At 34.7% G+C, this 17,045-nt stretch overlaps 1 protein-coding gene across 1 annotated transcript; it reads left to right on the top strand.

The window, feature by feature from the left end:
* Positions 1-1,525: 1,525 nt before the first annotated feature.
* On the top strand, positions 1,526-12,034 carry LOC115949626 (probable prefoldin subunit 3). Its single transcript, XM_031066902.1, has 6 exons — positions 1,526-1,878; positions 2,052-2,109; positions 2,836-2,907; positions 10,917-11,036; positions 11,126-11,227; positions 11,594-12,034. Exons 1-6 carry the CDS (start codon positions 1,715-1,717, stop codon positions 11,669-11,671), a joined length of 594 nt encoding a protein of 197 aa, XP_030922762.1. The 5' UTR covers positions 1,526-1,714; the 3' UTR covers positions 11,672-12,034.
* The last annotated feature ends 5,011 nt before the right edge of the window (positions 12,035-17,045 follow it).

Genomic DNA, 17,045 nt, shown 5'->3' on the forward strand with positions numbered 1-17,045 from the left:
TTTAATTTTGAAGCCTAAAACAGTTTGATCCCCCCACCTTCTAGCCCACAAGCTAGCTAGTTGAAGCTCTTGTTGTAAAACCTGGGGGGCCCTTTCCCATATCATAAAAGATTATTGTACATAAACAGGACACATATAATTAAATTACTCTTCTTTTCCAAAAAAGAAGAAGATTACTTTGATATATAAGATAATTAGAAAAGGTTTAGTGGCCCTAGACAAAGTGACTTACAGATAATTCACATTATACAAAACTATATATGGTGTTTGTGACTTACAGATAACATAGAAAACTCTATGGTGTTTGAGGAAAGAAAACAAATATCTCATAGCAAAATTCATATTGCCCAGCTCAAGCCGCCATTCAATCAAGACAGTGCCACATTAATAGGCTTTTTGTGTGGATTCCACTCGACCACAATAAAGAAAACAAAGGCAAGACCACGATGCTCTCCACTTTTAACTCTTCCATAACATTGAAGAGTTGATTTTACAAATATCGCAATCATATAGGGACGGTGCAGAATCAAATTTTCAAACTCGATGTATTCCAAACCACACAATAATATAAAGGCGAAAACATTCAATCAAGTTTTTCTCCAAAAAGTGAAAAGAAAGAAAGAAAAATTCAAACGTATTTCTTAATTGTTAGATAGTTAAAATAATTACGTGCTAGATAGTCAACATCATTATTAGTAAACATTATGGTATTGCTATGAAAGTGGGAAGCTGAGCATCATGAGCCAAAAATTCCCACAATTAAGCTAAAATTTATAAATTGAGATTCACATTGAAAATGAACTTGCAAATCTACGCGGTATAGTCCATAGCATTTGTGATCAAGTACAACAGAAGAAGTAAGAGGTATTGTGCTACCCTAAATTCTGCAAATTTGATTGGATTGGATTTGATTGTTTAAATGTATATTGTGCGAATGTATGCCATCTTGTGTTTACTAAGAAGATCTTGAGTTCATAAGCAATTAAAAGAAATCTCAATTATTATTATTTGACTTTTCTCTTTTGGGTATAAAGCGTTGAAATAAAAAAAATAGCCCATAGAATGCTCATTGCGTCTAAAAACCTAGAAATGAAGGTGAAGTTCAAATTGATGACCCAAACTCACACTGCATACGAACTTGCAAATATACAATGGAATAATTCGTATCATTTAAAACGTGATAAAGGATAATAGAAGAAGCAAAAAGGTAGTATGCTACCCTAAATTGTACAAATGTGTGCTGAGTCCCACATCTTGTGTTTACTAAGAAGATATTGAGTTCATAAGTAATTACAAGAAATCTCAATTATAATTTGACTAGTATGTTTTGGGTATAAAGCATGGCTATTTAAAAAATAGCCCAGGAGATCTCAAAAATAATATGGCCCACTAAAGCTCCATACATTAATCTCGACTAAGCCCATTAATATCAGTGCCCCATATTGGCCCAAATCCATACGAGGTTAGGCCTAGAAAGTAGAAATTCAAATTCCCAACCTTCAATTACAAGCCCAACACACACAGAAAACGGCATCGTTTTTGCACCATTTCACCACTAGAGACTAGTTCCCAATCATCGTCGCCCTCGCATCGCAGCGACGACTCTCCAACACTCTCTCTCTCTCTGTCTTCCCCAAAAACTCAGTACAGAGAGTACAAATTTCTACAACTCCAATACTCTCTCTCTCTCTGTGATTTGCTTCTGAGAAAAAAAATGGCTTCGTCATCGGCAACAACAATAGCATCACCGTCATCGTCAGGTTCAGGAATCACAGAGCGACGAGGAATCCCTGGAGCTCAATTCGTAGAAGACGTTCAAACCTATCTCAATCAATTAGGTCTCGATGTTACCTCTGCTCTCGCTGTTCTCCAAGAAAGGTCACTTTTCAATTGAGTTTGCTCAAAACCCTGGGCTCTTTTAAACCTAGATCATTTTCATGTAGAATTTAAATTATAAGAAGATTGTTTGAGTTTTGGTTTTTTTTTTTTTTTTTGTGTGTTTGTGTTATTTTTTGCTTATACATTGTGTGATAATGATCTCTTTGCTGCAGACTTCAGCAATATAAGTTGGTTGAGATGAAACTTCTTGCTCAGCAAAGGGATCTTCAGGTTCCATACTATTATTAGCTTTCATTTCCGTTTTTTATTATTGTTATTCCGTGTTTATTTACTGAGTGTTAAAATGGAACAGAAGGCTTTAGCTTGTGTTAAACCAGAATGATAAATAACTTTAGGTTGTGTTTGTATAAGTTGTTGGAAAACTGTGTTTTGAGTTTAAAATGAGCGTTTGTAAAAGAAGCTACGAGGAGTTGTGGTTGCAAAACAGAATTTTGGGTTTTAAAAACGCTCCTTTAATCTCCCAAAGTGCCTCTATCTATAACATATGATTTGAAGAGGTCGGGCCTTGGCGCAATGGCAAGTGTCCTTTACTCAAGTAATGCGTCCTGGGTTTGAGTGTAGGAATCAGCCTTTCCAAAAATTGGGGATAAGGCTGTGAGTTGCTTAGCAACCAGCTACCTCTATCAAACCCTGCAGGAGTGGGAGCCTTTCTGCATTGGATACGACATTTTTGTCAATCAACACACCATATGATTTGTGTAATACAAAACCTTAGGCACGAATCTTGATCACCATATTGATTGCCAAACTTACGGAGTTGTTTGTCTATGAATTCTAAAATATGTCCTATACCATCTTTTTCTATATTTCTATTTCGTTTTTTATGGGGTTAAATTTGTTTTTCTGTTCATGTTCATGACTTGTATAGCATGTTTGTGTGTAATTTAGATATGTGATTATTTTGAGTGACATTTGTTTGTTTGTTGTGGTTGTTAGGCAAAGATCCCTGACATTGAAAAGTGCTTAGATGTTGTTGCAACTTTGCAAGCTAAGAAGGGCACTGGTGAGGTTGGTTTGTTTTTTTTTTTTTTTTTTTTTTTTTTTACTTTTAACATTTTATTCATACATGTTGTTGTGTCTCTTTGAAATGAAATTTTAATTATGTAGTACACCCTGGTTGTAAGGTTAGCTGATATATGGCATTAGGATGGTAATTACTTGTTGCACCTGATACCTCCAGAATTTGCTTATTCTTTCGCTGGATTTATGTTAATTCTTTCTTATGCTAGCACACTCTTTATGGGGGCAATGAAGAATTGAAATGTTGCTTCTGATTCGATTACTATCATGGAGAGTGTTGTTCATACCTATATATATACTAGCTCTAAAGGATGTTTTCAATAACTTGTGGTATATTTTATATGGAAAAGAAAAGTGAACCTTATTCGTGCTGCCTGCCAGTTGAATATGTTTTTGTTTTGTGTGTGTGATGTAGGGAAATTGTTTGTGTGCACTTATGGCGGGTTAAGGTTGAGGAGGAATTGTGGATCTAGGATTGAAAGCTGTAGAAGAGTGGGTTGGGGCTCAAATTGGCTTGGGTTTCATTGTAAGTTGAGAGTTTGATTGTGATGGTCTCATAGTATACTGCCTATGTTTTTGGGCTACTTTTTTCCAAAAAAGTTATGCTAATTATTCCAAAAAATAAAGGCTAGGGTTTCATGAGTTTTTCGTGTCTACTTGATAGAGAAAGTATGTGGAGCTTTATAATTTTGATAGGTTATAGGAATGGCGTTCATCAAAAAAAGGTTATAGGAATGGCTTCAATTGGAATTATAAGAAAGATGGTAGAAAGAGAAATTGATAGTGTTAAGGAGCTGTACAAACAGTAGAACAAGAAAGAGAAGAAGGAAAGAGAGAAGAGATACGGAGAAATGAACATGCGAAGGCCAACATGATTCAATGTTCAAAAAGATCAATATTTTTTATCAAGAAAATCTGTGTCTTCATGTATATTGAATAGAACAACAACAAACAAAACCTTAGTCCCAACATTTGAGATTGGATATGGATTCTCAACATATTAGTTAGGGTCGGTCATATATGTACATTGAGTGTGTGTCTATATATATATATATATATATATATACACACATCTTTTTTGTACTAGTAGTATTCGGTCTCCTAGTTTGACTAGTAAACTAAAAACCTAATAAAAGGCTAAATTGGGCTCAAAGGAAATAAAACCTAAGAGATTTAAGATCTCCTAGAAAATTATAGACTTGACTATATTACCAAAATACCCTTATGGTGCATTTGGATAGCAGGCTTTGGGTCATGTGGATTTGGGTATGGATGATTAAAATCCAATCACCTTGTTTGGATAGTTTAAAGAGGTCAAGGATTTAGATTTGGCCAAATCCACCAACGATTTTAAACCTTGATTTGAAATAACATCCAACCCCATGGAATTTTAGAAATCTTTAGCCAATAGCCATATTTCAATAACTTTAAATTTTATAATTTCAAATCCTTCTATGTATAAAATGTATCCAAACAAGGAGTTTTAAAAATTATAGATTTGGAATCAAGACATTTCAAATCTATTGATTTAAAATCCAAAAATCTAAATTGGAATTCCTTGTTTGGATAGTTTAAAAAGGTCAAGGATTTGGATTTGGCCAAATCTACCCATGATTTTAAACCTTGATTTGAAAAAAAAAATCTAGCCCCATGGAATTTTAGAAATCCTTAGCTATACTTAAATAGACTTTAAATTTTATAATTTCAAATCTTACTATCTATAAAATGCATCCAAACTAGAAATTTTAAAAATTATAAATTTGAATCAAGAAATTTCAAATCTATTGATTTAAAATTCAAATCTAAATCCAAATTCAAGTATTCAAACGCAACCTTAATTCACAAGAATTGACCATAAGTTATTAATAAAAACTCATTCAAAATTGTTTTAACATAAGGACATATATAACTAGCTCTTCAAAACTATACGGATTTTATTTCAATTGGACTTTACATGTGAACCCATAAATTAAGTCTTGAACTTATCAAAAGAAAATTGTGAAGTAGCAACAAACTAATCTTCCATGGAGAAGGGTGGGGGAATAGAATTGAAGTCATGCATTAGATATAGACGTCTTCAATCACACTTATCCACTTCTCCTATACAAGCTTGCAGCAAGCTTCTGCCAATAGTAGGCTTTAGTAAGAACATTCAATGAACTATGCATGAAACAGATGTCCCCTTTTTAACCTCTTACTTACTACTAAAACCCTACTTTAAATTTTAAAGGAACTAATAGGTATTCTATATTTGCACAATACTCCTGAGCACTTCGCCACGTCATCTACCTTACTCTTCTTTTTTTGATAGGTAATAAGAATATTATTAAAACAAACTGAAAACAAAAGCAAGCCAATACAAGGTGTTCATGATGGTGAACACAAGGAAAAGCAACAAACACACAAACAGCAACAAAGAACAAGAACAAACTTAAAAGAGCTAAACTAAGAGAAGAAATAAACTCGAATATAGTGGAGCAATCCGAAAAGCCCCAACACCTAGACCAATCAAATAATGTCTACTGGCATAGAGCTTGTAATTGAACCAAGGATTTCTCAGTATCCTCAAAAGAGCGCCGATTTCTTTCCATCCAAACAATCCACATCAAACAACCAGGAACCATATTCCAAATGTCTGAATTAAATTTTCCCAACCCAAAACTCCAACAATACACCAAGCTTTCCACAGAGCCTGGCATGACCCATTGTATCCCAAAGATCTGAAGCATATAAACCCATAGAGAGTGAGCTACCAGATAGTGGAGGAGAAGATGATCCACAGTTTCCTCATTCCGATGGCACATACAACACCTATTTACCAAAGTGCGCCCCCTAAGCATAAGATTATCCAATGTAAGGATTTGCCCATGAATAGCTGTCCACACAAAAAAGGCCACCTTGCTAGGGATCTTAGCTTTCCAAACACCGTTCCACGGGAAATTGGAGGCATCTGCACCCTTTAATGATATTGTAATAGGACCGGGTTTCAAACTTGCCATTCCCTTTGAGACACCAGTGAGAAGTGTCACTCCCACCACCCCTAGGGATCCGAGATTGAATTAACTCAAGGAAAGAGCAGGCAGCCCCTAATTCCCTTTGATGAAAATCCCTATGAAATCTTAAATTCTAGATTTTATCATTACCACCCTCCTGGTAGCATAATACATCAGAAATGCAAGCTTCCTTGTCATTAGAACACACATACAACTGAGGATAGAGCCTTTTAAGTGAGTTATCTCCAACCCACTTATCCTGCCAAAAAAGAATACGAGTGCCATCATCCACCACTAAGGCCACATGGTCGGAGAACCCCTCCCAACCATCATGAATACCCCGCCACAGACCACAACCATGAGCCCTTCTACATATTTTAGTAGTCCACCCCCCTTGACCCTCTCCATATTTAGATGCAATAACCCTCCTCCAAAGATGAGCGCTTTCTCGCCCAAGCCTCAATAACCATTTCCCTAACAAGGCTTTATTAAAATGCACTAACTTCCTGATCCCCAAACCACCCACATCTATCGGTAAACACACCTTCTCCCAAGCCACCAAAGGATATTTGAAACACTCCTCTGAAGAGCCCCATAAAAAGTTTCTCTGAATATACTCCAATATATCAGCCACAGCTACAGGAACGACAAATAATGATAGATAGTATGTAGGAAGGCTCGAGAGAGTACTCTTCACTAGGGTAAGTCTACCCCCCCTTTGATAAATAAAAACGCTTCTAACCTGAAAGTTTCTTCTCCATCCTCTCCAAAATAGGATTCCACACAGACGCTGTTTTGTATGGGGTGCCCAACGGCATACCCAAGTATTTCATAGGCAAACTACCCACCCTACACCGAAGAATGGTAGCCAAAGCATCTATATTTCCAACCTCCCCAACTGGAACAATCTCACTCTTCCCCGCATTCACTTTCAAACCAGTAAATGCTTGGAAGCAAGTCAAAGCCAGCCTAATGGACAACAACTGATCTCTAGACGCATCACAAAACAATATGGTATCATCTGCAAACAGCAAGTGTGAAATACGTACCCTTGTAGAGTTAGTTGGCCCCACATGAAAACCACAAAGTAGACCACAATCCTCGGTTTTCTTCAACATCCTACTTAGAACTTCCATAATAAGGATGAAGAGAAGGGGAGACAACGGATCTCCTTGTCTCAACCCACGAGAGCTTCCAAAGAACCTTACTTGATTGGTTCTCTATGTGGAGAAACCATCATTTTTCTTCTATTTTGGATTTTCTTGATTTTTGTAATGTTTGTTTTTGATTTGTTCTCCCCTGTTTACCCCCGGTGTACTTGGGTGTCTTTCTCTTTTTGATATCAATGAATTTTTATTACTTATCAAAAAAAAAAAAAAAGAATCCAACTGGAGATCCATTCACAATAATAGAGAAGCAAACAGTAGTAATGCAAGCCTTAATCCACCCCCTCCATTTTGCCCCAAAACCCATCCTATCCAACAGATAGAACAATGCTTCCCAATTTACATGGTCATAGGCTTTATCAATGTCCAATTTGCAAACCACCCCAGGAACATGACTCTTCAATCTGCTATCTAGGTACTCATTAGCGATAAGCACTGAATCCAAAATTTGTCTCCCACCAACGAAAGCATTTTGAGACTCAGAGATGAGACCATCAAGCACAACCCTCAATCTATTTGCCATAACCTTAGACAACAGCTTATACACACTCCCAACCAAACTAATGGGCCGAAAATCCTTAACATCAATAGCATTATTTTTCTTGGGAATTAGAGTGAGAAACGAGGCATTTAAAGACCTTTCAAACATTGAATACCTGTGAAAGTGCTCAAAAACTGCCATGACATCCACCTCCACCACACTACAACATTTTTTTTAAAAAGGCCATGGTGAAGCCATCTGGTCCAGGTGCTTTATCCCCCTCAATCTCCATCAAAACCTGGGACACCTCTTCTTTAGAGAACTCCCTCTCCAAGGCCAACCTTTCATCCTCTCTAATGCAAGCAAAATCCAGTCCATCCACAGTTGGACGCCACAAGTCTCACAACCCCTTTATCTTCGTTTCTAATTTTAATAACCTTGCATTATATTTTTTCTATTTTCTTTGACTTAGCTGAAAGCTTTTAGATTTTTGAGCATATTTCCAAATTTCTAACTTGACATTAACTTCACATCTAATTTCATGTACTAAAATTATATCATTTGCAAAAAACATACACCAACAAATTTCATCTTGAATCGTTCTAGTGGGTTCATCCATCACTTGTGTAAAGAGATATGGATTTAATGTTGATCCTTGATGCAAACCTTACTTGTGATGTCTCCACTTGTTCTCATGCTGAGCTATTATGTTCATTTTTAATCATTTTACCATACTTTTTAGGAACTCATTTATTTTCTAAAACACACCACATAATCTAATCTCTCTAGGTACCCTATCACATGCTTTCTTAAGGTTAATAGAATTATATGTAGATCTTTGCTGCGTTGCTGGACTGGCCTTCCAGTCAAGAAAGACAAGCTGCCTGTTTGGAATGCAACTCCTTGTTTAATGTAGATCATAAGGAGAAAAAATAATTTATGTGTTTTTGAAGATAAAGAATCTTTGTTTCTCCATCTTAAATCACAGCTAGTGGGCACATTTTTTGATAAGTAGCTAGTGGGCACATTACTCTCGCGGAACCAGGCCCATTCCATTTCCCCTGATTGTGCTTCAAATTTGTTGGCACTTCTTGGTATTTCTATGACATCTAGAGTTCAAATCCTTCCTCCTTGTTGTAACTATCAATCATTGATCATGTATTATATATTGTCGGGTGGCAAGGGAGTTATGGGGAATTTCTGTGGTGTCTTTTGGGTTTGAGTTGGGTGATGCTAAAAGGGTGTTGGATTTGCTGCGTTGCTGGACTGGCCATCCAGTCAAGAAGGACAAGCTGCCTATTTGGAGTCCAATTCCTTCTTGTTTTATGTGGATCATATGGAGAAAAAAGAATTTATGTGCTTTTGATGAAAGAATCTTTGTTTCTCCATCTTAAATCGCAGCTAGTGGGCACATTACTCTCGCGGAACCAGGCCCACTCCATTTCCCCTGATTGTGCTTCCAATTTGTTGGCACTTCTTGGTATTTCTAAGACATCTAGAGTTCAAATCCTTCCTCCCCGTTGTAACTATTGAATTATTAAAAATAATATGATTTTTACTTTTCAAAAAAAAAAAATTGTAGTCATTGATAGATAGCATCTCTGTCTGCTGAATCTCACTTTCTTTTTCTTTGTTTGTATGTTAGTAGTAGACTCCCTTTATACTGCATATCTTAGTTTTCTTCTTTTAATGAATTAATTACTTTCTTACTGATTAAAATAAAAAAATAAAAAATTTCCCCAAGTCCCTTGGCATCATCCTAGCATTTGCTAATTATTGTTGGGGAATTAAAATTAGCTTTTTTTCCCCCCCATTTTTTTAGTATTAAAATTGGCTTTGAGATGCCAGTTTCTTCCGTGGTTCTTCATCACAATTTACTGTATAATTTATCATTTTTTGATAAGTTACAGTATAATTCATCATAAACCTTTTAATTTATCTTGGACATCTTTTTTCACTTCCTCTTTGCCACCTTATATTTTTCATAAGCTGCATTTTTTTTTATATATCTAGATAGGCTTCTATAGCTCTCTTTCTCTTTAATTTAACTACCACACCTCTTTATTCCATCACCAAGTTTCCCTTGGTCACCCACATCATTTAGATTAGGAGTTTCCACAGGCCAGTCGAGATCAGGTTAGGATTAACCTGTCACTCAACTGGACACCTTTAGTTGCAGAACTGCTTCACCAACTCCCGACTGAGTAAGCAGTTGAATCCGCCTGTGTAACTATAAAGATATATATAGGGTCAAGATCAAGTTACACCCGGTGTAACTTTAAACAATATTACACCACCTAATACATTTTTACTGAATTAATATTTTGAAAATTCCATTGTTAGATTATATGTTCTCTATGTTCTTGTCATACTTGTCAAATTTCATGCCCATCATATTTTATTTATTATTAGATTCATAAACTCATCTTTTATGCATAATTTTAAGCACCAAAACTTGAAATTTAAACATTTAATAGATGAGAGTTGTTGATCTCTAATCATCTTGAAATTTTGTAATCATGAAGGGTACAAGAAGAAAATGTAATCCAACAAACATTCAATAAAAAAAATATTGAATTGTGTAATATTGCTTAAAGTTATATCATGTGCAACTTGAATCCAACTCATATATATATTCTAGACATTTTTTGGGAGCTAAACAAAAAATCCCCAAATAGAAATAAATTAAAATTAAACAAAATAGAAAAATAAACAAGACAAGATTTTCTCTTCTTTTCTTTCATTTTCTTAGCAACAAAGGGTCAAACATATTGGAATTAAACATTCAAACTCAATATCTCAAACCCATGTAGAACCTCTCAAAATCAAAACTCTTGTGGGTTCATGGTGGGTGAGACATCGATCAGCGGGCATAGTCATGCTCTTGGCCTTGGGTTCAAAGTGGCCATTGGGGTGTGTGTGTGTGTGTGTGAGAGAGAGAGAGAGAGAGAGAGGGTGAATATAGGTTCTAGAAAGTAGAGTCAATGTAAAGATAAGGCTGGTACACATCAAAAAAAGATAGGATAGAAATCTCAATAGCCAATAAAATAACAATGCATACTACCTAAACTAAATATATCTTAGTGGCCGGGTTAGATTGTTTTGGCGAGAAATCCTTAATCCTTCCACCCACCATGGGAAAAGTGACTGCATCTGACCCTCATAATTACTCGCTTGTTTTGGTTTATATATGGTCTCCTTTTCAAGCAAAGAAAAAATAGTGTGGGATGCACACACATTAAACTCATGGGTTTTCCCTTTTCTTTTTCAGTGCTTCATATAATTATTGATTGATTATTTATCTACTCTATGCTCCTTAATTTAATGAATTTTGTCTGGTTCGGTGTTTGAATGCAGGAACTTGTTGCTGATTTTGAAGTAGCTGAAGGCATATACTCCCGGGCTAGCATTGAGGATAGTGACTCAGTATGTCTATGGCTGGGAGCAAACGTCATGTTAGAGTATTCATGTGAAGAGGTCCGTTGCTGTCAAATCTTAGATGTTTTTTAGGTTGCTTTTTTCTGCATTAAGGATGCTAAAGATTCTTATCTCTCCTTGTGTTGCAGGCTACTGCTCTTCTGCAAAAAAATTTAGATAATGCTAAAGCAAGTTTAGAAGTTCTTGTTGCTGATCTACAATTCTTGAGGGATCAAGTGACAATAACTCAGGTACTATTGGTGTGAATATGAAGTTCCCTTTCTGTTTGAATGGTAGTTACATGGCTTAAAGCTTGTTTAGAAGTATACTACCTATAAAAAAAAGAGCTTGTTTTGAAGTATGCTAGTTTACCATGCATCTTGCGTTTTTGGCATACAAACAATTGAATTCAGGGCATTGCATGCATATAGGCATGGGGGAGTGAGCCTGGGAATGATTAGTGTTTTACTTATTTCTTTATTCACTATGAACCTGGCAAATGTAATAATCTTGTATAATTCTAGGCATGCTTAAGCTTGTTTTATTACTCACTTCTTACTGTGTTCTTTATAAACACATTAGTAGTTGCGCTTGACTGTTTGGCAACCATTGAACAGGTCACCATTGCTCGTGTTTTTAACTGGGATGTGCATCAGCGCAGAATGCGACAATCTCCTGCTGTTAAAGACTCGTAAATCAAAATCATCCATCCAGATTTAGAGGTGGCAGAATATGTTTTCCTTGTTGAGAGTATGGTTGTGATCTCACTTTATTACTTGAATTAGGTGATTAGATTGTTTTGCTTTATCTCCAGGAATCAATTATCTATCTCATGGGTCCTCTTCATATCTGCATTTTGAGTTTCAGATTGTGGTTTATTATAAATATCAACTATACCCATTGTGGAAGAAATTTGTAATATTATTAGAACCAGTTTTGATGTATGACGACACTGTTAGGCTTCGGCTGTAACATCTGTATTGCTTGAAATTCTTAGGTTAATGGACGCGTTTTGTTTTGCTTTGTGAAACTAAGTTATAGTTAATTACTTTTCTCAACATACACGAAATTATTTCTGAGATCAATCAACTAGCTGTGGTTTAAAATTTGAAATTTGGGCTCTATGGGGAAACCGATGGGACCCAGAGAAGCTTCAAGTTGAAGGTTATTTGTCGGCAAAACTTCGCCAAATGAATCGACAGGGCATCTTGATCACAGTTTTTGTATGATGTCAGCCTAATCTTATCCTTCCTCAAAAGGGTCGTAGATCTGTATGGTTTCTAATATAATATTTGCAGTTGTTAGTCAGAAATGACATGATGTTAACTTTGATGCATGCTTAAGTCAACTAATCAAATGATAGCAAATTTTGAAGGACCACTATTGCTGCCTTTAAAGGAAGGATGATCATCCAACACTGCCAAATTCTGAATAAACTACTCTGTTATTATGCTTCTGATTTCGAATCTGATCCAACAGGCAGGTGGTTTGCACAAACGTCTTGTATCAATCATTGTATTTTTATTTGGCTTTACATGAAAGTTCAAATTTGAAATGGGTGGCAGATCCTTGCTCTAATGTGCCTTCATTTTCACACAGGGATTCACAATTGTGTCGGTCATTAACATCTATAGTCAAAAAAATCGGTAATTTTTTAAGTTAGCCTCTTCGTATGTTAGTGTTTTGCATTTACATATACCATTAACAAGTTGAGGAATGCAATGGAGTTGCATTGTATTGCGTTTGAACATTGCAATTTTTTCTTCCATGTATTTATTATGTTGGGTTTATATGTTGGACTTTTAAGTGCAATGGCCTCTTTCTTGGGCAGACCTTTTCATAGGATCTTAAGAACTTCCAAACCTGCATCAGTTTATGTCTAATTAGTTGGAGACTCACTGTCTCATACAGTGTATACTGTTTTCCATTGCTAAAGTGTACAATTTTTTGTTTTGTTTTTTTTGGGACTGTTCATCACTGAAATTGTCTTAATAAGTTTCTTTGATTCTACGGCATGGCACAATCGTTTAAATATTCGTTTTCCTTTTTCTTGGGATCAAAACTTATCAAATAAATTAGTATATGATTCTTTTATGGCCTTGGTAAGCCCAAGGTTGTGGCTTTTTTGTCTAAATGGCCATATCTATTTTTATCTTTAGTCATTTAAAATTTATGTTTTTCTTTGAAAGTCAAGGCCTGTAGCTACTTTTGTTGTTCCACAGTTTTCTTTCCACATGTATGTTGCCTGTGTGCTTACAGTTTACACGCTTACTCGATTCACGTAAGGTTGGCCACGGATTTACTTTTTTTACATGCACAATATCAGCAAAATTTTATTTTATTTTATTTTTAAAAAAGAGAGAAAAAAAAAAACAACGATAAATTAAAATTATGTTCAAAATACAACCAGATAATTGGGTTGACAGGACCACTCTTTTATTATATCTGGTTTATTTTATTTGAAGAAAGAACTGTAAATTTTTTTGATGGGGAAAAAATTATTTGAAGAGAGAAGAGAACTAGAAAAACTAGATCCATTTCATTAAAAAATGAAGAAGAAAAGTAAAATTTATTTCCTTTTCAAATTTATTATAGATTTCATTTTCAACCTGTCCCACAAAGAAAATAGACTTGTCGATATAATAATATATATGTTTGAATCAGAGAAAGAGGCCCATCTGGTTGTTCCCGTGGGCCATGAAGTTGTTCCAGTGAACCATCAGAAAGCTGCTTCTAAGGTTTCGACCTTGGTGGTTTGTGGTCTAGAAGATTTATGCCAAGTTGCTAATGACCGTCTCTAACAACGGTCTTAATTTCTCTCATAGTTGACCCTTTGTATTAAATGATAGTTTCATTAAAAAAAAAATGGTGATATGGGTTTGACACAAACCCTTCAGTCCACAATATTACAAGCCACATAAATCTTCCTTTCTTACCGTTCTCATTCTGAGTTCTGACATTCTGTTCTATCTTTATGAGTATCTATCTATAAACAAATAGCAAAATGATGGCTCAGCGATACGATTGATTATAAATTAGGTGAATGGCGTTTGGACTTTGGTACTCCTTGTGATTATGATAGTCTGGGGTTGACTGTCTTGAAATCAGCATTTAAGTCACTGAATTTTATATCTGTTTTGTATCTTCATTGAATTGTAGGAAATTAAGTTGCAAAACAAAATAAAATAAAATAAAATAAACAATAACAACAAAAATAAACTCACACACAGATCTAGAGTAAAAGACATCAATTTTTGGTTAAATTATTTTGGTGAAGCAGAGTGAAAGTAAAGAGAGAATTCTCATGATAATCAACTGGAAAGAGTCTAAAAATCAGATATGGAGAACTCACATGGTCCAATGATCTTCTATATGTTTTTCTAGTATTAACAAGTCCTATTGATTTTTCTTTATATCCTTTTAAGTTTCACCATGTATCAACAATAGGTTCTTCATATGTCAACCCCACACATTCATCTATATGGGTATCACACACACATCATCAATAGGTTCATGGGCATAATTTGTTTTTTGAATATATTAAGCTTGCTCCCCATAATTAAATTTATGGCTCTGCCATAATAAAGTGATATCTCTATATTCTATATTAAAATTTCAATTGAAATCTCTTTAATGTATTATATTCCTAACAAAAGTTTGGGGTCATTTTCATCTCTAACTTTTTAGTTTATTTTATTCATTAAATCTTAATATTCTTTTCAAGTTGGTCCTTCCATTATTGTCTACAAACATGAAATTAACCAAAATGTGAACATTTTATGGTGCACTTGTTCAACTAAATTTGGATAATGGAATTCAAAATCCATTTGCACGTATAATTTTTCATGAGGAATCTAATGATTAGATCTAGATGCTGAATGAACCCTACACACAACATAAGCATATAAAAGAGGAATTGGCACCATCACAATAAGCAGTTAAGCACTAGCCCAAAGTGAGTGTGTAAGTAACCAAAGCCGAAAGGACAAACGCAAAGAAACAAGACAATTACGTGGATGAAGGTACCTCTTTACTTTCATGGCAATCATGGATAAAAAGGAAAGGGCCATATGGAATATGATATAATAGTTGTAGTAGTAGCAGAGATTAGAGAATAGAGAAAAAAGAGAGAGAGAGAGAGAGAGAGAGAATTCACCATAAAAATATATACTACTATATATTTGAAGAGACGTGCACGCAAGCCGAGGACCTTGGCCTTCTGCTAGTAATTAAAGTCATTTTGTCTCTTTGTGTTATAACGCGTTTTTGGCGCTACAAATTAACAATTTTGTTGACTTTGACTTATCATGTGCGGTCATGATTCTTCTAACTCAACCTCAAAAAAAAAGTTTCATTATAATTCATTTATATATTTATTATTATAAAAATATAAAATCTGTCTTAAAGGGTTAGAGAGAGTGGCAAAATGCCGCAATCATCGCTGGTTGTTTTCAATTAATCAAAGGTCTAGAAGATGAAATTGTCAACGTTTGTGTTTTCACTTTTCAGAAGGGCTTACAAAGCCCAAAACCAGACAAGAATAAATTAGGAGAGAGAGAGAGAGAGTGTTGGGTTTGTGTGTACGTGGCTCTGGTATCAATAATCTCATAGAATTCCATTAGTGAAATAGATTAGGTTGAAGACATTTTAACTCAAATTAAATCTGGTGTCAAATAAATTGAACAAAGATAAAGGAGCCCATGTGACCAGGCCCATTAATTCTTTTTGGATAAAGTCTTTTTATTTTATTTTTAATTTGATATTTTATAATTCAATAACTTGGTGATTAGGACAAAATTTTCCTCTAAATTAGGTTGGAGAAGATTCTTTCAATTCATTATGTGACAATTTAGAAAATTATTCATTTGTATTAAAAGTTAAAACACATTAAATTAAATCATTCAAACAAATCTCGTGACTTTTAAGTGACATTATATCGCCTACAATTCCTACAATGTGATTTAGGTGGCCTAATTAGAACTTGCTACCTCATTTAAAATTATGATTTGTCTCACCTTCACTCGCTTCAATGCTCGCTCTGCTCTTTCAACGATGACAATAACAATACCATCACCACAGAGCATTGGATGATGAGGGGCTTGTGCTTTTACTTGTGGGGTTTGGAGGAAGGGATGAAGGTTTTGAAGGAGATTCGTGTTGGCTTTGGCAACTAAATCCATTTCTTTCTTTTTTTCTTTTTTGTGAAAGCGAAGAGGGGAGAGAGTGTTTGGAGGTTAGTAGTTTGCAATTGATTTTTCACATGTCTGAATGTCTTTTTGTAAATAAAAAATATATGGTAATGTTTGGAACGCGAATAAAAAGAAGCGGCTGGAAATGTTGAAATTTGTGCTTCAATGATGATTGTCTTCTTTTCTCAACCCTAGTGCGTTGGGTGACGTGTGGTTGTTAATAGGCAACGATAGTATGCAACATCTCTCTCTATCTCTGTGGAAGTCTTTAAATTGTGTTATATTTTGAAAGTTAAAAAATTAATTTAGTACTTTTGAATTGCAATGTTTAATTTGTTATCACTCACCTTTAAAGTATAAGGTTTAAAATAAAGTTTTTCTTGAAAGAAGGCATGCAACCCATTTATTTTTTCTTTTGTGGGTAAAATACCTATCCATGGCTAGTAAATTGTAAACGAAAGATTTGAAACAATGTCACTTTTAAATGAGATCACTAATTAACATCATTTTTATATGCACTAATCACAACAAAACATATCAACAATTATGGAATTTTTTGTTTCATTAAAGTTATTGAAAAAAAAAATATGACATATATGATAGGGAGAATAATTTTTTATTTAGAAAAATGGGAGATGCTTTTTTTTTTTTTTACTTATATAATTAGCCATTCTTCTTTTCCCTCTTTTCATTGCATCCCTTCATGTTTTCTATGGTTAAACTATAATCTTTTCTTCTTCTTTTTTTTTTTTTTTTTTTTTTGGAAGCTTTTCCATGTCTCTTATCATACTTGTTAGAGAGAGAATTTGTTTGTCATTCAGAATATAGTTGTGACTAATTTTCATTATCGTATTGTTAGAAGACCAGCATTTTCAAACAG

This window comes from Quercus lobata, chromosome 6 (assembly GCF_001633185.2).
Source record: "Quercus lobata isolate SW786 chromosome 6, ValleyOak3.0 Primary Assembly, whole genome shotgun sequence".
In the NCBI taxonomy this organism is placed as follows: Eukaryota; Viridiplantae; Streptophyta; class Magnoliopsida; order Fagales; family Fagaceae; genus Quercus; species Quercus lobata.